At 47.8% G+C, this 27,619-nt stretch overlaps 3 protein-coding genes across 5 annotated transcripts; 1 reads left to right on the top strand and 2 right to left on the bottom strand.

Moving 5' to 3' along the window:
- Positions 1–1,057: 1,057 nt before the first annotated feature.
- mecp2 (methyl CpG binding protein 2) lies at positions 1,058–8,883 on the bottom strand. 2 transcript variants are annotated; one of them, XM_076741023.1, is made up of 6 exons: positions 8,770–8,883; positions 4,792–4,984; positions 4,452–4,663; positions 4,156–4,349; positions 3,934–4,070; positions 1,058–3,634 (listed from the first exon to the last, which is right to left on the bottom strand). In XM_076741023.1, the coding sequence occupies exons 1-6, from the start codon at positions 8,799–8,801 to the stop codon at positions 1,316–1,318; spliced, it is 3,087 nt and encodes a 1,028-aa protein (XP_076597138.1). In that variant the 5' UTR covers positions 8,802–8,883; the 3' UTR covers positions 1,058–1,315. The 2 variants fall into 2 exon arrangements, with proteins under 2 accessions (XP_076597138.1, XP_076597137.1); XM_076741022.1 differs by lacking the exon at positions 8,770–8,883 and having other exon boundaries at positions 1,064–3,634; positions 4,792–5,127.
- Positions 8,884–11,642: 2,759 nt separating this feature from the next.
- Positions 11,643–26,656, top strand: irak1 (interleukin-1 receptor-associated kinase 1). Of its 2 annotated transcripts, XM_076741841.1 has the most exons (15): positions 11,643–12,009; positions 12,682–12,849; positions 12,936–13,091; positions 13,238–13,311; positions 13,437–13,598; positions 15,204–15,268; positions 15,642–15,753; positions 17,036–17,157; positions 17,835–18,048; positions 18,750–18,818; positions 18,969–19,056; positions 19,143–19,237; positions 22,844–23,546; positions 25,608–25,706; positions 26,046–26,656. In XM_076741841.1, the coding sequence occupies exons 1-15, from the start codon at positions 11,898–11,900 to the stop codon at positions 26,123–26,125; spliced, it is 2,319 nt and encodes a 772-aa protein (XP_076597956.1). In that variant the 5' UTR covers positions 11,643–11,897; the 3' UTR covers positions 26,126–26,656. The 2 variants fall into 2 exon arrangements, with proteins under 2 accessions (XP_076597956.1, XP_076597957.1); XM_076741842.1 differs by lacking the exons at positions 17,835–18,048; positions 18,750–18,818; positions 18,969–19,056; ... (2 more) ...; positions 25,608–25,706; positions 26,046–26,656 and having other exon boundaries at positions 11,685–12,009; positions 15,810–17,114.
- LOC143326610 (uncharacterized) lies at positions 19,326–20,307 on the bottom strand. Its single transcript, XM_076740317.1, has 5 exons — positions 20,295–20,307; positions 20,195–20,241; positions 20,006–20,052; positions 19,409–19,972; positions 19,326–19,338 (listed from the first exon to the last, which is right to left on the bottom strand). The coding sequence occupies exons 1-5, from the start codon at positions 20,305–20,307 to the stop codon at positions 19,326–19,328; spliced, it is 684 nt and encodes a 227-aa protein (XP_076596432.1).
- Positions 26,657–27,619: the final 963 nt, after the last annotated feature.

Genomic DNA, 27,619 nt, shown 5'->3' with positions numbered 1-27,619 from the left:
ACACTGTCGACAGTAAACCCTGACAAGGTCGACCTCTGCGTATGTGCTGCTCCGGTTGAAGGCCTGCAGGGTGTCCGAGCGACATGCAGGCGGTTGATTGTACAAACTGGAGGAGTGCAAACTGTTCCAGACATTCAACACGAAGACACAATAAAAATGACTCCAATTCCCACTCTTTCATTAAGACTAAAAACTAAAATAAAGCTACTGTAAAAGTGGGTTTGGTTTGATATTAAAAGCGCTTCCTTTGGAAACAAAAAGACTACCAAAACAAACAGATTCTATGAAGACCAGTATGGAAGAGTCTCTAACCTGGAAGAACAACTCTCTGCCCTTCAGATGCTTGGAAAAAGAATGACGAGCGCTCAGGGTTTCCTTATCAAACAACTGACTATTTTTGAGGCTGTTTTAGTGTCTGATAAGAGGAATCAAAAACTCCTCAAGTTGTTCAAATATTTCAAATGACGCGGGATTTGTGTAGAGTCGCGCTTGTACATCAGGTTCATTACCTGCAGGGGGCAGTATGGAGGTGAATAGGAAACATTACCGACCCCCCTCTTTGTGGGCTTAATGGAAAATTGGGGGGGGGGGGGGGGGATTATAAGATTTTTAAGAAACCAGTTAAAGGTGCAAACCACTGCCTCAAATCACCTCTGAGGCTTTCAGTCAAGGACTAGTTTCAGTCAGGGACTGCCGGTCAATATGAGGAGTTTTAGTGAGAGACCATCAGTAAAGAGCAGGACTTTAAATAATAGACTGTCAGTCAGCAGCACAACGATGAGTAAGGGACCGTCAGTCGATAATATCAGAGTTTAAAGCTGTATAACAGAGACAAAACAATAAACTATCAAAATACGAAATAATAAAAAAAACAAAAACAAAAACAGAGGTTATATTCCGGAAGCAACATTTCGTTCAGAGTAATGTGTTGTTAAGCGTTGGTTTTTAGTTCCAAACTACTCCCCCCCTCCCCACGGAGACTAGCGGGACACAACAGCTGCCTTTTGATTATATACACACACACTTGTTTATCGGTTTTTCCTTTTTGTTTGTTTTTCCTAGAAAAAGACACCATCCGCCCTCCTCTCCAGCTGTCCCTCAGCGCCCGGTTTGTTCTCAAATCCAGAACTTTACAGAGTCTCCAGACAGAATCAGATGGAGTAGAAGCTGCAGCAGTCCTACCAGCTCTGTGTGACGCTATCCTTCTATCTGAAAGCACTGTCCAATGAACAGCCCAGTCACACTTCTCTTCCACCTGGTGCTGACTCAGTCCGTCAGTCTACCGATCGGTCAGCCTGTTCATCAGCCAGACCAATCAGCTGACTCTTTCGCTGACGACCGTCCGTGACTCTACAGTTTCTTCTCGGCTGGGACAGGGGACGGCAGACTGGGGAACGATGTCTCTGAGCTCCCTCCCCTCACCTGCTGCCTCTGGCTCCGCTCGGAGCCGAGCCCTTCCATCTGCCCCAGGGACAAGACCTACCCCGGACCCGGCTACCCCTGGAGATCCAGGAGTCATGGAACTGGGAGGCCTCGAAGTGCTGTTTGACCCTCTTTCGCCTCCTAAAACCTCTCTGCTTTCTGATGCCGTGACTGGCTCCCCTCTTCCTTCCGCCCTGACTCCTTCCACGCTGACCTCTCGGCTTGGCAGCAGGCTCCCTCGGCCAGGCCGTGTGGTACTCAGATCTTGGGGCTGTTCGCTCTGGTTCTGCTGAGCAGGAACCAGGTTGGTTCTGGATAGGCTGGCAGATGGTCGGTGGGATGAAAGGTGCTGCACATGGGGCCTGGTAAGCTGAGGGTGGGGCTGGGGTTGGGGGCATGGCTGTGTTTGAATCCGCTGAAAGTGTAGTTGTGCTTGGGACTGGGACTGGGGTGGCCGAGGCTGGGAGACAGATTGTCTGGGTTGTGGTCTGTATTGAGTCTGGTGTTGTTGCGACGGGTGCCTCGTCTGCTGTTGGGGCTGCACTTGATGTCTGGGTTGCAGGTGAGGTTGAGGCTGGGCTGGGGTCCTGGACTGGGGCTGGGGCTGAGGCTGAGTTTGGACTGTGGTCCTGGGCTGTGGTGGAGGCTGAGTTTGGCCTGGGGTCCTGGACTGAGGCTGAGGTTGAATTTGGGAAGGGGATCTGGACTGGGTTTGAGGCTGCATCTGAGCAGGGGTTCTAAGCTGCAGTTGAGGCTGAGATTGGGCTGGGATTCTGGACTGAGATTGAGTCTGAATTTGGGCTGGGGTCCTGGTCTGGGGTTGGAGTTGAGGCTGCAGTGACTGCCGGGTCTGGGGCTGAAATTGTTGTTTGAGCTGGGTTTGGGGTTGAGACGGATGCCTGGGCTGGGTTTGAGGTTGGAGTGCCGTGGGGGACTGAGTTTGATGTGGATGCCTTGTTTGGGGCGGATGAATGTGCAGGATGGATGGGAACTGAGGAGGGTGTGACTGAGGTGGAGTATGCTGGGCCTGAAGCTGGGTTCGGTGCTGGGCTGGGGAGTGGACAGGCTGTGACTGAGTCTTTTTTTGGGGGGGCTGGGGCTGACTGTGGGTTTGGGATGGGGGTTGCTGTGGCCGTGGCAGGGGCAGGTCATGCTTTGCAGGAGAGGGCTGGGGTGCTGGGTATCGAGGCTGGGCTTGTGGTTTGCTGGGAGACTGGGTCTGGGAATGCTGCTGGGAACGGGGCTGGAGCTGGTGGCGTGGCTGAGGGGGAGGATGGCGAGGTTCAGGCAGGGACTGAGTCGCAGACTTGGACTGTGGTTTGGGGGGAGCTTGCTCGGTGTGCGGGGAGTGTTGGGTGGTGAGCTGAGTCACAGTCTGGGGCTCGACTTCAGACCTGGAGGGCACTGGATGTCCAGAGGGTGGTGGAGGAGGAGGAGGAAGAGGCTGATCCACTGTGGAGGAAGAGGAATGTTGGTGGCGATGATGATGATGGTGATGATGATGATGATGGTGGTGTTTGTGAGGCGGCCGGTCCTTCCTTTTGTGGCTTTTTGATGGGCTAATGCTACTGCTGCTGCTGCTACTCCTTCCTCCTCCTTCTCCTCCCTTATCACCTACATCTTCATCTACGTCCTCCCCTCTGCCTCCTCCATCTCCTGCTGCTATTCCTGTTTTCTCCTTGTGCTTCCTCCCTTTATGTGTCTTATGTCCATGTGATTGGCTTTCATCTGAAGCAGTGGGCTGCTTCTGTGATTGTGACTGGCTCTGCTCAGAGGGGGCGGGCTGAGGCTCTGAGGTGGGAGCTCCCTCGCCCTTACCTTCCTCCACCTCTGCAGTGACCCTTCTCTCAGTTTCAGTTGTTGTGGCCACTGGAGTCTGAACACTTTCCCTCTCTTCCACTGTCTCTCTCGTTTTGCGTTTTTTGATTGGCAGGGCTGTTTCCTGGACAACAGGTTTGATGGAAGACTCCTTGGCTGCTCTCCGTTTGGCCTCTGCAGCTAAAATGGCAGCTGCAGCGTAGCTCCCAGCAGCTGAGCTACCAGAGGCCGATGCCGTGGAGGTGGATGCTGTGGCAGCTGACGATGCTGCTGAGGCCAACGTTGGTTTCCTGCCCCGTTTCTTGGGAGCGGTCTGTGGTGGGGCCGAAAGTTCCTGTTCTGATTTCCTCTTTCTGCCAGGACGGGACTTGGGCACCAGGGCAGGAGACGCCACCTGCAGGGAATTATCACATCATCAAGCAGCATCAGCGTCAGCATTGTTACTGCATTATTTTAAACCTCAGCAATAACAAGTTGCATTGCAAAAAGTCCTAAAGCATTGATGACCCTTTCTGCATCTACGTAGCTGTAAGACTGTCATCAGTTGCATGAAAACATAGTTTTCCCAGCAATCCTGGGTGGAACTGGATGAACTTGCTTTGGAAAATGCATTTGGGCTGCTGGTTATTACTGTAATCCTTAGACAACATCTCTCAAAACTTTCTGCATGGCTGAATGATAGACTGATCATACCTTTGAGGCAATGGAGGTGGTGCCAGTGGAGGACTCTGTCTTGCCAAAGGGCATCTTGACCAGCAGTTTGCCCGGAGTTTTCTCCACCACACGCTTCATGGCCACGCCCTCTGTAGCCTGCCGCATCTTCCCACTGCCTAAATGAACACAACAAACAGTAACCATGAAGACAACAAGTTACACAAACTCTTCAACCAAACTTTTAGTGTAGTGACTGTATACCTTTGGGCCGTCCACGACCTCGCCCTGATGGTTTCACCACCTTCGGTTTCTTAGGCGGACGCCTCTCGCGGCGGGAGGGGCTCCCACGTCCAGTGACAGTGAAATCAAAATCATTTGGGTCGGTGGTTGTGTCGCCGACCTTCTGGAAGTAGGCAATAAGTTCGACCTTGGAACGAAATGCCTTTCCCTCTGAGCTGAACAGTAAGATAAAAACAACAGTCATGGCTCATCCAGTGCTCTATCACTCCACCTCCTTACAGAAAACTGACACAGCATCAGCAATGGGGGTGGCTTACTTGATCAGGTAGACATCAAACTTCCCTGCTGAGCGACCAGACTTCCTCTGTTTGAGTTTGCGGGTCCAGCCCTCAGGCAGTGATGGGTCATCATACAGGGGACCACGGTCCCGAATGATGGAACGCCGCTGCCTGGGAGAACCTGCAGACTCGCTGCCAGCTGCTGACTCTGACCCTGGTTCCTCTGAGGGGCCTGCCACCGGCTCCGACACCTGCCAGAAGGAAGTGACATGAAACCAACTTCTCATCCTAAACATGTTCACATTATAAACGGATTACATCATATCATTTGGTAGGTGATGATCACTGCACATGTTCTGTTAACGACACCTGTCTTTACCTCTGTGTGTTGCTCCGCCCCCGTCTGAGGCTGCAGTGCGGCTGTTGGGGGCGTGGTCGTTGCTGTCTCTGCCCCCCGGTCAGCCTGGCGACGCTCCCGGCGGATCTTCTTGGTCTTACTGTGGGACCTGTCTCTCTCCCTGGCGGGGGGTCGGGGGTCGACAGGTCCCTCCTCACCCTCTTGACCCTCCTCCCTGTGGAAAAGAGATGACATCATGCCTATTAGCATTACATCAGTGATGACATCACAGCTGTGCTCCATTTTGTCGGTCACTCGGGTTCAGGGGGGTGCAGGGCTTTCCGCCGGAGCAGGTTTTCTCATATAGTGAATGAGATTGAACATTCACTCCAAAAACCTCCAAACGACAGAATAACAAAGGATATAAACCACCTGTCTGATGCAGAGAACCACGTCAGACATCAGCTGGTCAAAGACAAAAAGTCCAGAAGTGTTGTTGTTGTATTTTAGGTTGTGAAATGACATCATGCTGAAGTACTGCCTGTTTCTTTGACATCCTGTGTGTGTGTGTGTGTGTGTGTGTGTGTGTGTGTGTGTCTGCTGTAAAAAGCTCAGTGTAAATAAAGATCATTCAATCATTCGTTCATTAAGCTCATAAACGCGTGTGAAAATGTGGCGCTCTATCATCAATGATTCTGACACACACACACACACACACACACACACACACACACACACACTCCTACGGGACATGGGGGCGTGGCACTGATTCAGACAGGTGGGACATGTTTCTCTGTCAAAACGCTCACATTGTTTAGAAGTTTGTGGTCGTAACGCGCAGCCAATCACAACTGCAACGAGCAGCTGATGGAATGTTTGGTTGAATACATCATTTTTTAACACTCTCCAAATCCAGCGACGCCCCCTCCAGCAGTGATTGGTCAGGTGTGTACTGGTGAGAAAGTGGGTGGGGTTTGAACTTGTCTTTTTCATCCATCACACATTCATGTCACTTTTTGTGTAACTACAAAGACACACAGAGATGTGAGTTGTTGCAGTGGGACGCAGCCAGGAGACGTGTCTTCATGTCATGTCTTCATGTCAACGTGAGCTTCGTCCTCTCAACGCTGTGCAGCTTTTTTTCCCTCTATTTGGATCGAGACAGTCAAGAAACACACCGGACACACATGAGGCAAGGAGGAAGGAGCAGGAGGGAGGCGTGAAACACAGGTTCCCCAGCCAGACCTGGACCACAGGGGCTGGATGACGCTTCGTCACCAGAATCCCACTGGACCTGCATTGTAGTGGTCAGTGCATGTGGGGTCAAAGTTCATCTTAGTTGAACTCTGCTGTGAAGTCCATCAGAAATGAGCACATTGTACAGAGCGATGGCTGCACGGCCGCCTGACAGACTTCAGCCGGTCTCCTCGGGAAGTGGTCTTGGCCGGGACCACGTCAACCCTCTTCCTGTGAGGACTTTCAGAACCACACTGTGAATGACTTAGCTTGTTTGAAGCAGATGCTCTGAATGAGCAACGCAGGAAGTCTGAGTTACAGCCAATGACAGGGTCCCTGAACGCACCAACAGGAAGTTCTAAAATCAGTCTCTGAGCCGTCACAGTAACTTGTTGACAGATGACGGAGCGAGCGGCGGCCCGCGGTGATGGACGTCCTCTGAACTGCAGGTTTCAGCCTCAGGTCTCTGAAGGTGACAAACAGCTGATTCTGCTGAAACATCACGCTTCAGTCGTCAGTAAGTCTGAATGTTTCAGCGCTCTGAAACCAGCAGCAGGTCTCATCCAGGTGGTTGTAAACAGGAAGTGATGTTTACAACAGCAGAAACAGCTGATCAGCTCTGCTCCGTCCTTCCTGCTCAACTCACAAACATCTCAATCCAATCAATAATCAGCTTCTTTTTGTCTTTTATTTCCTGTCTCTGTTGTTTCTGAAGGCGTCCTGTTATGTGAATGCTTCTCAGCTCAAAGTTTTACAGCTTTATTAGTAATTTATCTGTAACGATTATCGATTATCAAACAAAACAATAAACGTGACCGATGGATTAACTGAAACTGTCATGAAAACAATCAGTGGTTTCAGGCAGTCCAGACACCTGAAAGTGAACCAGGTGAAAAAGATCCATTTCTAAAAATACCTGAAAAACACAAACAGCTTTAAAAAAACTTGCTTTGTTTTCAAAGTTCTGAATCTTTGTGAGATAAAGTCAATAAGTCAAATCGATAAAGTTTTCTGACTTTCTGACTTCTGAAACATTTCAACCAGTTTCTTCATTTGTGAGATCGATTCGATTTTCATGATTGATTTCAAGTTTTCAATCTAAATGTGACACAAAACAGATTCTACGCACACACACACACACTGTATGTATGTATGTATGTATGCATGCGTGTGTGCGTGTGTGTGTGTGTGTGTGTGGTCCACATGGACAGCTGCAGTCAAACTGGGTCAGCGTTGTTCGTCTTTCACCCGAAGGTTTCTTTCCATCTTGTTGTTTGCTTGTTTCTGATTCTTCGCTGATCAAAGACACAAAATTAATTCTTGTTTTTCTCTTTGTCTCGTTTGGTCCAGACAGAGCAGGTGAACCTGAACCAGGAGCCATTCAGGACTCGTCAAAATGTCCTTAAGAGCAGCAGGAAGTGACGTCAAACAAACGAGTCGACGCCAAGGCCGAATCGCTGCCATCTTTACTCCCCAACAACACACAACTGAGCCACTTCCTGCAACCAACCAATCATTTCTGAGACGAAAACCAGCTGCCGGTCCTCTGACGATCCCAGTCCAGATCAGTCGAGGACTCAGAAACCTGAACTTATCTGCAGACACGGTCTCAGGAGCTCCGATGGGCGGCGAAGCTAAAAACTTCATGAAACTACGTCTGCGTGAATGTGCGTGACAGCTGGTCACACCGAACGATATGAGTCACCGCAGCGGCCATCACTACGGACACAGTCAGTCAGTCATCAGCCAATCAACAGCCAGGCAACAGCCAATCAACAGCACGCTCGGGGCATGGATCAATATGGAAAACACTTGTTAGTTACTGGCTCCATGTTCCTCCTGATGGTCACCAGTTTACCCAGAATCCCTCCAGAGAAGCCAAACAGGAAGCAAACACATGAATCTGTCCAGTCCATCATCATGTGACTCCTCAGAGTCATCATGTGACCCCGCCAGTGTCTCGACCCTCAGGCTGGGAACCCCCGCTTGTGTGACGGTGATGAAGCTGCAGGTGGAGGTGAAGCAGCAGGAACAGGAAGTAAGCTGCCTGTTCCTGCCCCCCCCCCCCCCCCCCCCCACACACACACACACACACGAGACTGTGATGCACACACACAGACTCACAGGTTCGACTTAAGCCTGAACAAACAAACAAACAAACACACACACACACACACACAGAGCTGTTTTGCTCAGCGGCACTGGGGCAGCTGCCTGCTAATGAGGGCAGCAATCAGTTAAGGCTTGCTGACGGGTGGGGTGGGGGGGTGCGGGCCATTGAACGGGATGTATGTGCATGTGTGAATAGGGGGGTTGGCCCGGGTTACTGAGCAGCAGTCTAAACACTCCTCAGATGAAAACACTCTCTGTGTTTGCTAACGAGCTAGCAGCCTGTTAGCTAACTGCCTGTCTGACGGAGGCGGGTGGACACACCACCGGGGACCGGCGTTGTGATGTTTGTGACGGACACTCCGCCGCCGATCCCCGGCCTGACCTCCCGGGGAGTTGTGTGGAAGTCAGAGGGGCCCGGCGGCGCACGGAGAGCGGGCTACGCTAAAGCTGACGTCCGTCCCTTCGCTCCAGCTACAGCAGCAGCTAAAGTACAGACTTAGCAGTAAGTTGGTGACGTATTCCCGCTAACCCCGCTCCGCCGAGACAGGCCGGGGTAAAAATCAACGCACTTTTACTTCAATAAAACACACGACAGAAAATAGTCGGCGGCGGTCGGAGGCGGCGACAGCGGCGGCGCTTTAAGGGAGGATAAAATGTAAAAACCCCACTTACAGTCTCTCCTCTCCGCTCTCCACGGCGGCCATTTTTATTTAAATAAATAATTTTATATTAAAAAAAAGCCTCCAAACATCTCTGCTCCCTCCTGCTGCACCCCGCCCCCTCGACTCCATTTCCAAACACCGTCAGTGAACAAACACCGCGAGATCTGAACGGCGATGAGGTCAACGCAGCGCAGGGGCGGCGTAGTCCCGCGAGATGTGAACTCTTCTTCGGTCAGATTGAGACGTTCAGGAAACGCTCTCAAATCTGTAAAAACAATAAGAGAAAAATCCGTTTTTCACACAGGAAATATTTACTGAGCATTAATCTAATAATTAGTAAAACCACAAAGTAAATATAGACTCATGCATACAGCAGGAAAACAGTCAAATCAACTGTATTAATCGACCTAAATATAATGAAAGAAGAAAAATAAAGAAGATATCAACTAAAAATGCATAGAAAAGTAACGACATACAAGAAATGCTTTTGAAATATCAATTATCACAAACAACTGTTGCAGAAAACGTGTTTAGATATATATGGAATAATCATTTACATTAAAGATACACGATAAAAATTAAATCATGAAAAACAGGCAATAGGAATCATGGGAAATGATACTCACACAGTATTTGAATATATATATGCGCATGTTTGTTAAAAAGCATTTTAACACTGTGCAAGACTCAGCTGGTGCAACAACAAGACAGTCATGATGAGACTTGTCTTCATCTCTGTCTCACGCTCTTCTCACCTGTCACCTGTTGGTGTTGGCCTGTCTTTCCGTTCTTTTGGGTTTGTCTCGTTTGCCTTGAATATCTGTTTCATACATTCAGCACTTCACATTTCAACACACTGTCGCTGTGCAGCTGAGATGGATTGACAGAGTTTGTAATTCCAGTACTCACAGATAGAGTTTATGAAGTTCCTTAATTCAGACTGATTGATTAATTGATGTATATATCAATATATATATATATATATATATATTTTAAGTCAAACATCAGTTTTAGCTCAAGTGTCAATACATTCACAGTCGTCCTCATATACCGTCCAATACGACGCCAACAAAAGAAAATAAATAAATACATTTTAAAAAAGCAATTAAATAAAGAAATAGGACAAGAGAATAGGATGATAGAAATATTGTAAATACTTACAAACGCTGCATGATAATGCACAAAGACACAAAATCAAGAAACACAACAAAGTTCACAGAGAGAGAGTAAAGTTCTGTCTGACTGGTCAGTTTCATGTCACATGACTTCAGGGGACTCAGCAGTTTACATAAATACTGAAACACACAACACATGTTCATCAGGTCATGAAAACATGAGGACATGAAGACATCAGGTCATGACAACATGAGGACATGAAGACATCAGGTCATGAAAACATGAGGACATGAAGACATGAGAACATGAAGACATGAGGCCACAAGAACATGAAGAGATGAAGAGATGAAGACATGGGCAATGAGGACATTAAGAGATGAAGACATGACCCCCCCCCCCGCACCACAGACAGACAGACAGACAGACAGACAGACAGACAGACAGAGCTGAAGTGATGGTGCGTTCAGACTCCTCAACAAACCAGTGTGTGTGTGTGTGTGTGGGGGGGGGGGGGGGGGGGGGGGGGGATTTCACACTTCATGCTTGCCGTAGGGCAAACAGGGAAATGGGTCAGTTGAGTCAGAACGAAAACAAAATCTTCACTCAGGACTTCCTGTAACAAAATAAAAGCACTGTTACTGACTCACCTTTAACACTGACTTCAACTGCAGAGGGTAAGACACACCAGTCTGTAAAAACACACAGTTACACTCATACGGTCTGTTTTCTGTAATCTTCAAAAAGACTTCGGTTTGCAGGGAGGGTTTTTGTGTGTGTGTGTGTGTGTGTGTGTGTGTGTGTGTGTGTGTGTGTGTGTGACACAGGCAGATGGTTATGGGGGAATATGGATAAAAACGATATATAAACAGAATTACTGGATGTGACTTCCTGTTTTTACTGAATGATGGTTTGGATTCTCTTAGTATTTTTGTGTCTCTGATGAAATCATGAACACACCTTATTTTGGGTCTTTCATCATTCTTTTCATGCCTTTCCTGTCACTTCTGAGCACTTCATGAGGCAAATACTACAAAGACCTTTGAAATACTCTCAAGTACCTTTAATGAATGAGTAAAACTGCCTTTTCTGTTCTACAGATCATCTATGTGATGAAGTCAAGGACAGGAGTATCTGTTGACATGCTGCAGTGGATTTATCTTGTTCATTCCTTTATTGTGAAATCTGTGGACATTTTCGTTCTTTGTTTCTTTGTCTAACCAGCAGAAATAATTTATTCCTCATGTCTTTTTTCCGTTGTGATTTGGTTCACACCCACTTCCCACATTTGCAGTTTCATTAGTGAACTATAACCTACAGTGACATCATACAAAGTAAAAAAAACTTTAGATATGATGTCACTGTATTTTTCCGACACAAGGACTCCTTTCAGCGATTTGTCAAGTTTCATATTTTGGTGGTTAAACTTTAAAAACCTTAAATTCTCTTTGAGAAATATAAAGTGTCTTTCAGCACCTGTCTCCATACTTAGAAGTACCTCATGTAAATCTGTCATTTTGATTTCATTTCTCTTCTTCCAGTATTTAATGACTGATTTGTCCTCAGTCCTCTGTCTCTTCTTCTCTTGTCTTTGTTTGCTGGTGCACCATGTTTTTGTGATCTATTTCCTGTGTTGTGTGTTCTTGTTCTCTTCGTATATCATATTCGATCTGTGGCAGTAAAGATGGGAAAAAGCTTTAAGCTTTCTCACGAATCGTGCAGTGACTGACTCTAATCCTGCTCGGAACGTCACACGCTTTTATTTTTGAGGACTGCTAACCGGAAGCGGCTCTGATTGCAGTGAGCTTGGAGATGCAGCGGGCGGAAGCGGCAGATGTGCTGAACGTCTGAGATTGTTCAAAGTTTAAAAAGTTTTTTTAACGGGTTTGTTCCGGACTGTTCAGGTGAGACGGAGCGATCCTGGTCCCGGTGTGAACACCCCCTTCCCGGCGGTGGGTCGCTTGGCTGTTAGCCTGTTAGCTTCGGTGTGAGGAAACTTCAGTCAGTTTAGTTTCCATTAAAAACATGTCGGCAGGAGACCCGCGGGGGACGTTTCTGTACAAGCTGCCGTCCTCCGTCCTCTGGGACTTCTGTAGGGTCATGGACGGACTATCAGACCTGGACTGGACCCGCTTCGGTGAGTCTGCTAACGGCGAGCGTTAACACGGAGCTGATAGGGAGGGCGTACCTGTCTGTCTGTTTTCTGCCTGTCTGTCTTTCTGCCTGTCAAAGTATCATCACATCAAAGGCTTGTCCTCAGTGGTGCTGTGCCCCCCCCCCCCCACACACACACATTGATGGGGCAGCGCCTGAGTCTCAGGTCCTGAGAAGCTGTGTTTTCATGTTGTCATGTTTTTTTCTTTCTTGCTGAAAATAAGAATTATGAATTACGTCATGGGCCGAATCCAGTGGTCTCCACCCCTGACATATGTCAATCATGTACAGTGTGTGTGTGTGTGTATATGTGAGTGTGTGTGTGTGTGTGTGTGTGTGTGTGTGTGTGTGTGTGTGCGTGCATGTGCTGAGTTTGGGAAATGTTTTGTGTTTGGTTGAACGTTCCAGTCTCATGTGTGCTCAGTGGTCCTGGACCTGGACTTGATCTGTCTCCGCAGACCCTCTTGTAACCTCTTTGGCCCACGTGACCTTCTAATCTACCTTTCAGCTCCTTCTCTGCGGTGCTCAGGTAGGTTTCCGTCCTCTGATGACTGAGGACATCACTGCCAGAGGCTCGACCCCCCCCCAGATGACAGAACTTGTCCTGGGACTGAGTCTTTGTGGTAAAGCGGTCTTTGTTCTGTCTCTGCTGTAGCCTCAGAGGTCCTCGGTGATCAGACCGCTGTGCGATTGGCCGAGAGGAGGGAGAGGCGGACCGACTGGGTGATGAACCGATTGGAGAACAGGAACCGTCGCGTTGGGGAGCTGATCGACCTGTTGGAGCGTCTGCAGCTGCTCCGCCCTCGTGATGTCATCCTGGGCTGTGAGTTCATTGGCCGCTGAGGGGTCAGGGGTCAAACACTGCAGCCAGTCTAACGTTCGGCTGACTCTCTGTCTGTCTCTCTGCAGGGACGTCCAGTCTGAAGCCTCCCTCTCCTCCTCCTGCTCCTCCTCCTCCTGCTGCTCCTGCTCCTGCTGCTCCTCCTGTGTGCCTCTCTCAGTTTGACCCTCCTTCGAAGCCTAATGCCCTGCCCACACCAAACACCTACAACCTGAGCACAACAGGTAACACACACACACACACACACACACACACACATACACACATACACACACAGGACTTTTAGGAAATAAACACGTGTGTGTGTGTTTGTGTGTGTGTGTGTGTGTGTGTGTGTGTGTGTTTGTGTGCACTGGTGTTCTTTATTCAGTCGATAAAGGACCACTCCCCAGACCTGCCCCACCCCCCCTCAGTCTGCATTCTGACTTCAACCAACCCCGCCAGGTAACACACACACACACACACACGCACGCACACACACACACACACACACACACACAGAGCATCATGTTAAACATGACCAATATTCGAATGATAATGATGACGTTGGTCATTATGTCATCCCTCAGCCTGCCCCAGTCGTGTCGGGTGTGATGTGCTGGTCGTATGAAGAGGTGCATGCTGGGACGGAGGGGTTCTCCCCCTCCCTGCAGGTGGGTGAGGGCGGATTTGGAGTTGTGTACAAAGCGACTCTGAGGAACACCGACTGTGCCGTCAAGAGGCTCAAACAGGTCAGCCAATCACAGCACAGATCACACATGACTCACTGTGACAGGGTGGAGCTTTGAGGTGGATGTGAGGTACAATCACATGATTCTTCTCTTAGTGAACCTCACGTGCAGCAGGCTGGGAGGTTTCTGATGCAGCTAACAGATTACAACCACCTGAATACCACAGTACCACCTGAATACCACAGTACCACCTGAATACCATAATACCACCTGCATATCATGGTACCACCTAGTAAGATAAGATAAGATAAGATAGACTTTATTTATCCCACAATGGGGGGAAATTCACATGTTACAGCAGCAACAAGACAGAGTGCAAGAAGTCAGAGGACAAGAAGACAAGAAAAATATTGCACAAGTGTTATTACCCTATGGAATTTACAATAAATACAATACGTACACCCTTATTTACTTATATGTACTCATTTAAAAATGACGACTGCACATGAAAACAGGAAAAATGTGAGATGTGATCAGAACAATTTGCATTTGAGTGGATGTTGTTGTGCACTGTTCTACAGTCTGATGGCGGTGGAGGAATGACCTGCGGCAGCGCTCCTTCCTGCACTGGGGATGTTAAAGTCTTGTGCTGAAGGAGCTGCTCAGGGTCCTCACAGTGAGGTGCAGGGGGTGGGAGGAGTTGTCCACGATGGATGTCAGCTTGGCTAACGTCCTTCTGTCCGCCACCTCCTGGATGGAGTCCAGTGGGCAGCCCAGGACAGAGCTGGCTCTCTTAACCAGTTTGTTCAGTCTCTTCCTGTCTCTGTCCGTGCTGCCCCCTCCCCAGTACCACCTGAATGTCACAGTACCACCTGAATATCGCAGTACCACCTGAATACCACAGTACCACCTGAATACCACAGTACCACCTGAATATCATAGTACCACCTGAATATCACAGTACCACCTGAATATCACAGTACCACCTGAATATTGCAGTACCACCTGAATACCACAGTACCACCTGAATGTCATAGTACCACCTGAATATTGCAGTACCACCTGAATATCGCAGTACCACCTGAATACCACAGTACCACCTGAATATCGCAGTACCACCTGAATACCACAGTACCACCTGAATACCCCTCCAGTCACCCCTTCCTTTCCAAGCGTGTATGAGGACCTTCAGGTACTGTAAAAACGTCCCTCTCCTGAGTCAGTCTTTGGAATGTTAGCTATCAGAGCTAACTGTAGCTAATGTTGGCTATCATAGCTAAGGTCGGTTATTATAGCTAACCTTAGCTAATGTCAGCTATCACAGCTGAACTTAGCTAATGTCGGCTATCACAGCTAACGTCAGAGAGAGACGGACTTGTAGTTTGGGAGTTTCAGGTGAACTGAGTGAGGTGTGTCAGGTCAGGTGTTCTGCAGTCCAACCAGCCCCCGTTTCAGTGCCGATGCAACTTTTTCCAGGTCTTTCAGGACTGATGCTTCCTTTTCAGTTCAGTTTTGTTTTCAATGCCAAATTTTATTTTTGATATCAAAATGTAAAGTTAATGTTTTGGCTCCATATTTGCTCAGATGAAACAGTCTGAGAAAGAAATTTGATCTGCGCCATTGACAGGAAGTGGACTGTGATTGGTCCGCTTGTTGTTGTTGTAGGACTGTCTGGTGGACTGGGCTTTGCTGAAGGAGAGTTTTCAGACTGAAGTGGAAAAACTGACAAAGTGAGTATGAATCATTCCCTCAGACAAACAGACACAGTGGAAGACATAAGTGCAGTGAGTCATCAGGATCATTAAAAACAATGAACATCAAGTGTACTGATCAGCGATCAATGATCCGCAGACTAAGAGCTCAGTCATCAGATTTCAGTGATCGACAACTGAAGTAGATGTGAAAATGTTCATCTCCACAGGCTTCACGTACGATCCGTGTATCACCTGCAGCCTCATGACTGAGCGTCACTCTCACACAGAAACACATGAATTCACTGCAGACACAAACCTGAAAAGTGTGTGATCACGTGATCATGTGACGTAGAGTCGGATGACACCTGATCAACCAGAAACACGCTTCAGAGAAACTCTTCTTCTTCAGGTTCAGACATCCAAACATCGTAGATCTGCTGGGAGTCAGTGAAGGAGGAGGAACAGTGTGTCTCATCTACAGCTACATGGACAAGAGGTCGCTGGAGGACCAGCTGCACAACGTAACACACGACGCACAACACACACACACACACACACACACACACAACACACACAGCAGGCGCACGACGCACAACACACACACACACACACACACACACACACACAACACACACCACACACACAGCAGGCGCACGACGCACGACGCACAACACACACACACATACACACACACACAACACACACCACACACACAGCAGGCGCACGACGCACGACGCACAACACACACACACATACACACACACACAACACACACCACACACACAGCAGGCGCACGACGCACAACACACACACACACACACACACACAACACACACCACACACACAGCAGGCGCACGACGCACGACGCACGACACACAACACACACACACATACACACACACACAACACACACCACACACACAGCAGGCGCACGACGCACGACGCACAACACACACACACATACACACACACACAACACACACTACACACACAGCAGGCGCACGACGCACGACGCACAACACACACACAACACACAACACACACCACACACACAGCAGGCGCACGACGCACAACACACACACTCCACACACACAGCAGGCGCACGACGCACAACACACACACACACACACACAACACACACACAACACACACACAACACACACCACACACACACAGCAGGCACACAACGCACAACACACACACAACACACACCACACACACACAGCAAGCACACAACGCACACACACACACACACACACACACACACACACAACACACACACAACACACACCACACACACAGCAGGTGCACAACGCACACACACACAACACACACACAACACACACACAACACACACACACACAGCAGGCACACAACGCACACACACACAACACACACCACACACACACAGCAGGCACACAACGCACACACAACACACACCACACACACACAGCAGGCACACAACGCACACACACACACAACACACACCACACACACACAGCAAGCACACAACGCACACACACACACACAACACACACACACACAGCAGGCACACGACGCACACACACACAACACACACCACACACACACAGCAGGCGCACAACGCACAACACACAACCCAGGTTTGATGTCACTCGACTGGTGTCCGTCCCTTCACGCTGTGATGTCAGAGTGTCTTCATCAGACACTGCTGTCACATCACGTCTCCAAGTTCAGAGAACAGAGTCCGATCAGAACTGGACACAAGTGGACCTACTGTTCGTGTGTGTGTGTGTGTGTGTGTGTGTGTGTGTGTGCGTGCAGGTGGCCATGACCCTCTCCTGGTCTCAGAGAGTCGCTGTTGTTGAAGAAGCATCAAAAGCTCTGCAGTTCCTTCACTGTCCCCCCGGAGGAGAAACACCGCTCATCCACGGAGACGTCAAGAGGTCAGCAGCACGTCACGTGACAGCACGTCATGTGACAGCACGTCACACCTGCGTGACATCACACACATCACATAGTATAAATATATCTCAGAGTGTTTATATGGTGTAAAACAGAACAACAGACATTTGGAGGAAGTGACAGCAGAAGAGTTTGAGTTTCCTCTACCGCCCTCCGGTGGACAGAGGAAACTGCTGCTGTGTTATTATCCTTCTGACAGACAGGAAGAGATAGAGCATGGACCTTCCACAGCATGACATCACAGCAGGTAATGGTCATGTGACAGACAGCGACCTCAACCACACAGCTCAACGGCTATGCGGTCACATGACATTAGCATTGTTAGCATTGAGGACGGATGATGGAGACACTGCTGCTACCGGCTGGTTTTAAGTCACTGCTGCGCATCTCCCTGTCTCTCTTTCTGTCTCTCTTTCTGTCTCTGTCTTCTCCGTCTCTCTGTCTGTCTCCCTTTCTGTCTCTGTCTCTGTCTCTCTCTCTCCACCCCTCTACCCCTGACCCTGATTCTGTTAACAGGAAGTTTGTCCTTGCTGCTGTCTCCGGTTGTTTGTCCATGGGGCACCTGTGGGGTCTCTGTAGATTGAGACTCTGGTCCTGACCTGATCTATATGAAAACAGTCCTGAGACGCGTCTTGTCTTTGTCTCTGTCCCTGTGCAGCTCAAATATCCTGTTGGACCGCCACCTGGTGGTGAAGCTGGCGGACTTCGGTCTGGCTCGGTCTGTGTCTCGTGGCCCGTCGGGACGCTCGGCGTCTCAGACGGTGTCTGTTGGTAAAACGACAACGGTTAGAGGAACGCTGGCGTACCTGCCCGATGAATACGTGAGGGACGGGAAGCTGGGGACCGCTGTGGACGTCTTCAGCTTTGGAGTGGTGAGACACCGTGGGGGATTATGGGAAATGTAGTCTGCTAGCTCACCAAAGACTGAAGATCTGCCGGCGACAAAAACAGTTTGAGTTTCTCATCGAAGCACAACTTTCTGTGAGCGTGAAGGACATTTATACTGCTGAGCATTGATGAACAGCAGGATTGACATGAGAAATCAGTCAGTGAGGCAGTCACCGCTTCAGAAATCTGACTGACAGCATCAGAAAGAACTTCATATCTGACATGTAGGAAATGCACAAACTCCATAATAACCAGTGTCCATGTGTCCATAATTCAGCTGTCTGTCCAATCGTCTGATAACAGCAATAAGAATCTTCTCAGACATTTTATTTGTACAGGAATAAAATCAGCGAGGCAGAAAGCAGAAGAACACAAGATAAAATGTAAAGAGGATGAAATATAATAAATGCCACAAGTAAAAGTGTTCCTGGAAGAGCCAATGAAAACAACGATCCTCAGGCAGGTCAGGCTCTGACAGCCAAGACCAGGTCCCCTCTAGTCCTGATCCCATCTGTCCAGGCACAGTGTGTCTTCAGATCTTCAGATCCACTCTGACACAAACCAGTGACGATGTCACGTTATGGTTTTATTGATCGATGATCACAAGCTCACTGATTTGTTGAAGAAACTGAGGTTCTCACTGATCATTGGTCAAAGGTATGTTTGATCTTTGTGTGTGTTTCAGGTGCTGTTGGAGGTCCTGACCGGTCGTCGAGCTCTGGAGAAAAACAACAAGTCAGGAGGGAGATTCCTGGTCAGAACACACACCCACACCCACACACACACACACACACACACACACACACACACACACACACACACCCCAGCATTAAGTATGATACGATGGACATTAGTGGACTGTGGCTGTGATGTTTGGCTGAGTGCTGTGGTCCTGGTTGTGTAGAAGGACCTGGTGGAGGAGGTAGAGGACAATCGGACCGCTTCATCTGCAGCAGCCTGGAGGAAACAGCTGGACCACCGGCTGACCACAGGTCAGTCTTTATGTGTTTCTCCTGGTCATGTCAGTGCTGTTCCCTGCCTGTTATCTGCAGCTGCTGTGTTCATGTTGTGTTTGCAGGGGGCGCTGCAGAGCCCGTTGGTTGTATGGAGATGGTGGATCTGGCCTGCAAGTGCCTGGACAAGAATAGGAAGAAGAGACCGGCCATGACAGAGGTCAGAGAGACTGCTGGTTTGTTCAAAGTGTTTCTGTATGTAGACATCCGTCCTATGTCAGTCCAACACGTCTGTCCAGTGACACGTCTCACTTCCTGCTCCTCGACAATAGGAGGAGCAGGAACACTGTGCTGTGACATGAGTACACTGTGCTGTGACGTGTAACTGTACTGTGACATGTGTACACTGTGCTGTGACGTGTAACTGTACTGTGACATGTGTACACTGTGCTGTGACATGTGTACACTGTACTGTGACGTGTAACTGTACTGTGACATGTGTACACTGTGCTGTGACATGTGTATACTGTACTGTGACGTGTAACTGTACTGTGACATGTGTACACTGTACTGTGACGTGTAACTGTACTGTGACATGTGTACACTGTGCTGTGACGTGTAACTGTACTGTGACATGTGTACACTGTGCTGTGACGTGTAACTGTACTGTGACATGTGTACACTGTGCTGTGACATGTGTACACTGTGCTGTGACGTGTAACTGTACTGTGACATGTGTACACTGTGCTGTGACATGTGTACACTGTACTGTGACGTGTAACTGTACTGTGACGTGTAACTGTACTGTGACATGTGTACACTGTGCTGTGACGTGTAACTGTACTGTGACATGTGTACACTGTACTGTGACATGTGTACACTGTGCTGTGACGTGTAACTGTACTGTGACATGTGTACACTGTACTGTGACGTGTAACTGTACTGTGACGTGTGACTGTACTGTGACATGAGTACACTGTGCTGTGACGTGTAACTGTACTGTGACATGTGTACACTGTACTGTGACATGTGTAACTGTACTGTGACATGAGTACACTGTGCTGTGACATGTGTAACTGTACTGTGACATGTGTAACTGTACTGTGACATGAGTACACTGTGCTGTGACATGTGTAACTGTACTGTGACATGTGTAACTGTACTGTGACATGAGTACACTGTGCTGTGACATGTGTACACGGTACTGTGACATGTGTAACTGTACTGTGACGTGTGACTGTACTGTGACATGTGTACACTGTGCTGTGACGTGTAACTGTACTGTGACATGTGTAACTGTACTGTGACATGTGTACACTGTGCTGTGACATGTGTACACTGTACTGTGACGTGTAACTGTACTGTGACATGTGTACACTGTGCTGTGACGTGTAACTGTACTGTGACATGTGTAACTGTACTGTGACATGAGTACACTGTGCTGTGACATGTGTAAGTGTACTGTGACATGTGTACACTGTGCTGTGACATGTGTACACTGTACTGTGACGTGTAACTGTACTGTGACATGTGTACACTGTGCTGTGACATGTGTACACTGTACTGTGACGTGTAACTGTACTGTGACATGTGTACACTGTACTGTGACATGTGTAACTGTACTGTGACGTGTGTAACTGTACTGTGACATGTGTAACTGTACTGTGACATGAGTACACTGTGCTGTGACGTGTAACTGTACTGTGACATGTGTACACTGTACTGTGACGTGTAACTGTACTGTGACATGTGTACACTGTACTGTGACATGTGTAACTGTACTGTGACGTGTACACTGTGCTGTGACGTGTAACTGTACTGTGACATGTGTAACTGTACTGTGACATGAGTACACTGTACTGTGACGTGTAACTGTACTGTGACATGAGTACACTGTGCTGTGACGTGTAACTGTACTGTGACGTGTAACTGTACTGTGATATGTGTACACTGTACTGTGACGTGTACACTGTGCTGTGACGTGTAACTGTACTGTGACATGTGTGACTGTACTGTGACATGAGTACACTGTGCTGTGACATGTGTAACTGTACTGTGACATGTGTAACTGTACTGTGACATGTGTAACTGTACTGTGACATGAGTACACTGTGCTGTGACATGTGTAACTGTACTGTGACATGTGTGACTGTACTGTGACATGAGTACACTGTGCTGTGACGTGTAACTGTACTGTGACATGTGTAACTGTACTGTGACATGAGTACACTGTACTGTGACATGTATACACTGTACTGTGACGTGTAACTGTACTGTGACATGTGTACACTGTACTGTGACATGTGTAACTGTACTGTGACATGTGTAACTGTACTGTGACATGAGTACACTGTGCTGTGACATGTGTAACTGTACTGTGACATGTGTACACTGTGCTGTGACATGTGTACACTGTACTGTGACGTGTAACTGTACTGTGACATGTGTACACTGTGCTGTGACATGTGTACACTGTACTGTGACGTGTAACTGTACTGTGACATGTGTACACTGTACTGTGACATGTGTAACTGTACTGTGACGTGTGACTGTACTGTGACATGAGTACACTGTGCTGTGACGTGTAACTGTACTGTGACATGTGTACACTGTACTGTGACGTGTAACTGTACTGTGACATGTGTACACTGTACTGTGACATGTGTAACTGTACTGTGACGTGTACACTGTGCTGTGACGTGTAACTGTACTGTGACATGTGTAACTGTACTGTGACATGAGTACACTGTACTGTGACGTGTAACTGTACTGTGACATGAGTACACTGTGCTGTGACGTGTAACTGTACTGTGACGTGTAACTGTACTGTGATATGTGTACACTGTACTGTGACGTGTAACTGTACTGTGACATGTGTACACTGTACTGTGACATGTGTAACTGTACTGTGACGTGTACACTGTGCTGTGACGTGTAACTGTACTGTGACATGTGTAACTGTACTGTGACATGAGTACACTGTACTGTGACGTGTAACTGTACTGTGACATGAGTACACTGTGCTGTGACGTGTGACTGTACTGTGACATGAGTACACTGTGCTGTGACGTGTAACTGTACTGTGACATGTGTAACTGTACTGTGACATGAGTACACTGTGCTGTGACGTGTAACTGTACTGTGACGTGTAACTGTACTGTGACATGTGTAACTGTACTGTGACATGAGTACACTGTGCTGTGACGTGTAACTGTACTGTGACATGTGTACACTGTACTGTGACGTGTACACTGTACTGTGACATGTGTACACTGTACTGTGACGTGTACACTGTACTGTGACATGTGTAACTGTACTGTGACGTGTAACTGTACTGTGACATGTGTAACTGTACTGTGACATGTGTAACTGTACTGTGACATGTGTAACTGTACTGTGACGTGTAACTGTACTGTGACATGTGTAACTGTACTGTGACATGTGTAACTGTACTGTGTAACTGTACTGTGACATGTGTAACTGTACTGTGACATGTGACATAGTACAGTGTACACTGAAATGTTAATTAGATGAAACATTTTCTTTCAATTGTTGTCACACCATGTGCACAGAAAGTTACATCTAAAAAAGAAAAAAGATTCTGTGTTTCCAGCCACAGACCTTCTAAAACTGCTGTTCCGACTGTCCAAATAGAGACGTCATGAGATTGCCGTTGTGATGGACACTGCAGGACTTGTCTGTTTGGTTCCTTTCACTGTGAAACAAACACATTTGGCAGTTGAGATCAAACTGACATCTGCTCGGTGTTCCTCAGGGTTCTTGTTCAGATCCTCTTCTGTTCCTCATGTCAAATTTCTCTTCTCAGGTGTTTGACAAACTTCAGGGCATCCACAACACCGTGAAGAAGGCCAGCTCCTCATCCCCCCACTGTCACCCTGCTCACCCTCATCTTCAACCCCCCTCCCACTCCTTCCCACGACCTCCCCACCCACTGGACTCTTGTGTTGGAGCTCTTTCCCAACAGCTGTCCAAACTGGGACCACTAGAAGACACCTACCAGCCCTCCCAATTCTCTTCATCCTCCTCTTTCTGCTCCCTCACTCCTCCACACCCACTGCACTCCTCCTCTTCCCTCCCCCCCACCTCCTCTTCCCTGCCCCCCACCTCCTCTTCCCTCCCCACCATCTCCTCTTCCCTGCCCCCCTCCTCCTCATTCGCCGGTCCTTGTGAAACCGATGAGAGTCGAGGCTTTTCCCAGTACGACCTTTACTCCCAGTTCAAATCTAAGTGGACCAGCTCCAGGTCTTTGTCTCCATCCATCAGAGACCAGTATGACAGACCAATTGGGCCTGAAAACTCCCAGTTCAGCCAGCCTTCTGTCCCCACTGAGGACCAGTACAACCCCCCCCCCCAGCCCAGCAGCAGTAGTGACAGGTCTGGGGCTCGGGCCCTCACAGGACCAGACATCAGGGGCCAGACCACAGCAGGAGCCACAGCTGGGCTCTGTGGTGCCCCAGAATCCGTGTCTCCTGTGCAGTCCCTGCGTTCGTTGTCCCTGGGGCCCTCAGGTAAGCCAGCAGCTCACGAAAGGACCAGATTGTGCTTTGTTTGGTTTTTACCTTGAACTGTGTCACCGTAAATTCTCTGATGAAACTAACTAAATAACAGCTCCAGTGACATCCAGGGATTCTGTCAGCACCAACAAATGAAGGCCAGGTGGAAACACCGAGGGGGTGAACTTACCTGCAGCTGACACCTTATCACTAATTCATCAGTCCAACAGCAGAGTGGTTTCAGGCTCCAAGCCACTTTCTGTCCAAAATGTTTTCATACTCATTAACTCTGTTTCTTCTTTGCTGTAGGCCTTGCTGAGCCATGCTAAGCTACCATCAACAAAACGCAGCACTGATAGTTTTCCATTAAAAGCCTGTTCAGAGATACGGGAATGCACGACACAACTCTGCTGTTTTACTGATGAGTTAGTGCTGTGGACACGGAGAACATATTTTTACAGAAATAAAAGCCTGTCTCAAAGAAACACCAGCAGCAGTTCAAACTTAGCCTCGTGCTGACATCAGTGTTTATCTTCAGTAAATGAAAACCGGCTGCAGCTCGTAAACTAGTTCTTACACAATTGTGGAATGTATGTTGGATGCTGGCGTACACAGTCTGGCCACAGCTAGTCCAGAGAGTTTCGTTCTTCTTCTTTGTTAGTTCCACACATGAACAAGGTGCAGGATGCGTTGTATTGCTTTGTGTTGTGGTTTCCTGAAGAATAGAATAAATAAACAATAGAGCTATTAACATGTCTGTGATATAAACACACGAATGGTAGCACACAAAGAACGCAGTAAAACAACAACTTTGGTCAAACAATACGTCCTAATGGCCACACGGGGGCGGTTCAGGCTGCACCATTACAATCTAACACACAACGTAAGGTAAATATCGTCAGATATTACAGCCATCCATGTATAAAACACTCAACCATAACAGATTCATATGGTTAGAACACATATATGGATAAAGATGGATGTATTACTGGCCCGTAACAACATACGTCACTTAACTCTGTGGGCGAGAACGTGCATCAGGTAGTTACAACACATGATAAACAACAGATGCAAACGTACTTTGTACTCACGCACAACAGACACAAACAACGACGTGGACGGCCACAACCCGGTTCTGCTTAGCGCTGTCTCTACTGAACAAGACGTGCGCAGCACGCTACAAATAACTTAGCTTCTTTCGGGACTGTCTGTCGTCCTTCGGGACTACTCGGGTCTTTCCGGTGACCTTCGGTGATGCGACGGTGACGCCCCAAACTCGGCAGAGCAGGGAAGTTTGCACAACAATGTTTAGTTGTTTCTAAATGTTTCCATCCACTAACCTCAGCTGTAACTGAACCAACTGACAAAGCTAACATTAGCATGCCAATATCTTACCTGTAATATGGAGTACGGTCGACATATCTGATTTGAAACTTAATTAGTTCTGTTTAATCAAGATTTTAAATCACATTTAACTAAAATAACATAGGATACCTCAAAATACCAAGCAGCATCCTTAAATGAGTAAATTGCATCCGTTAGCTTAGCACAGTCAGATCCAAAAACAGATTTCTCCATGTGTGCAGACACAAACAAAACAAATTAGAATTTTCTTTTACCTCTAAAACTGCACATTTTGGAAGTTGTGCTCACTTGTGCTGCTGCACGGACTTCCTGTTTACATAGATGACTGGTCTTGATTGGACAGTGCTACAGGACTGCTGCTGGTGCAGTCCTGGTTCTCTCTGCTGTGTCCCGTCTGTAAAAATCTTCTCTTCAGCAAAGAAGTGCTTTGCTGGAGAGAGGAGACGACATGCAGCGAGGGGCTCTAGTGCAGGACTGTTAGCACAGGTTTTACCTGTGCCCAGGTGAGCTACCTGGACGCCTCATGATGGAGCCTTCTTTCCCAAAACTGTGTATTTGTCTAGAAAAACAGTTGTCCGTGATCTCACTGTAAACACTTTTACTGTTTGAACTTTTGGTGGGTTCAGTAAATCAGTCATTTCCTCTGTGTGTGTGTGTGTGTGTGTGTGTGTGTGTGTGTGTGTGTGTATGTATGTGTGTGTGTGTGTTCAGTCCATGTGAATCCCAGTAAGCAGCGTTTCCTGCAGAAGAAAACTCTGTACGAGGAGGGAAGGATTCAGACTCCTGAGCTGCTGTCCTCTGACGATCTCTGTACGTAACACAGACGTCAACATCTCGTCTCACTTCAAACTCTCATCCCGTCTCTCACTTCATCTCGCACGTCTATGATCTCATTTTTCTTATGATGATATCGTCCCGTCTCACAGTGTCTCGTCCCTGTTTTCTGTCATGTCCCAGCATGTCTCAATTTATGTCTCGTCTCATGCCTTCTCTCACGTCTCTCCTGGTTTTATTCTGTCACATCTCATTTTGTCTCGTTTCATTTGTCTCTTTGTCTCATCTCATCTGCTCCTCTCTCGCAGTAGTTTCTCTGTAACGTTGTCTTGCGTCTCCTCCCGTCTCATGTCTTATTTCTTCTGTTCTGCTCAGATGGAGGGAGGAGTTCCGTGGAGGTCAGGGGCCCGGAGGAGAGCGACGAGCTGGATTATCTTCCCACTGAACACGACTGACTGCTTGTTGAAGCGTCTCGATGTGCAGCAGCCTGCACAGAGCGTCACGTCTCGTGGTGAAGACCCACAGATGAACTGTCTGAGAGTCAGATGCACTCAGACGTGGACTCTGACGGACTCTTCTCATCGTGTTTGCATTATGAAGTGCTGGACTTAGACCAGCAGGAGGCTGCTGGGTCATGCACAGGATCCAGGAACCGTTCCAGGTTCCGTGGAGACGTTCCCGCCTGCTCCTCTGTCAAACACAAGGCGATCCTGTTGCCTCTGCAGTCATGTGAACACTTGTTGAACTAAGATGTGAAGCAGCACTAAAACATTTCTCACCACTACACTGAAGCATCTCCACTCAGTTCATACGAATCTGTCACACAGAATCAAAGCACAGGTCGACTCCTTCCGTTCTGTCACACTGAAAACAGTCACTCAGCTTCCATATTTATTCCTTCCTGTTCACTGATGTTGACGTTCCGACACAAACATGTCATTATTGTAGGTCTTTGTCATAAAATGCTGAATTATATAATTTTTGAATGTGCCTGAGTTTGTCTCGTTGGCTCAAAGGCTTCGACTGCAGCTGATTTATTGTTATGAAGTCATTTCAGTTTTTTATGTTTATGTATATTTTTCAGACATGTGACCGTAGCACAGAAGCAGGAGTCGTCACTGAGCACTCGGACGTGTTTGAAGTACATTCAGTGCATTGTTTTGTTGATGTCGATTGGTGGAAATTATCCAGTTTCAGCCAGAGATGTTTTCTTTGAACCTCAAAAGGTGAATTATCTGCCTCTTCTGTCCCATAATAATGTCTTTCGGGGTGCAGTACTATAGTTTGCCTCCTGAACCTGTGGTTTGAAGCAGGACTGATGAGCTGCAGTGTTCCACACATTCACAGAATTCTTCCTCTGACGTTTCAGATTGGATTCGTGGTCACTGAGTGGTTGTGAGGTCATCAGCCTGTTTTCGTAGCGTGATTTCCTTTCAGAGATGATCTAAATGTGACTTTATTAAGGGTTAGTGCATCATTTCTGTGCAGGTGGCTTCTAAGACAACTGACGTTGCCAGGTTGTGGTTTCCCATCTGGAACGATGGCCATTTAGTAACTTGATTGACATTTACGACACTGTATGAACCATCTGCTATTGACTTTCAACTTTTATTATTATCAGTGACTTTCTGCCTTTTGCTGATGACTGGTTCAAAACCTGTCACACTTCATTAATGAAAGATATTTCACAACCTGGCAACCCAAAAGTTGTTCTCTGCATTTGTTGTAAACTACTTTTTTATAACCACTGAAGACCCCCCCCCCACACACACACACACACAACAACAAGGTGTTACAGTGCTTTTATTATCATGTCTGTTGTCCCAGCAGTTTAATTTTGGACAATCTCAAACTGTTAATGAGCTATTTTCCCCATTGAGAACAGAGTCTGACGACCTGCTGTTCACGTGACGGCAGAGACACGCTTCAGCGGAAGTCGCCTGTGTGAA

The sequence above is a fragment of the Chaetodon auriga genome, chromosome 10, assembly GCF_051107435.1.
Source record: "Chaetodon auriga isolate fChaAug3 chromosome 10, fChaAug3.hap1, whole genome shotgun sequence".
NCBI classification, from domain to species: Eukaryota; Metazoa; Chordata; class Actinopteri; order Chaetodontiformes; family Chaetodontidae; genus Chaetodon; species Chaetodon auriga.
This window is presented reverse-complemented; position numbering and strand designations above follow the sequence as displayed.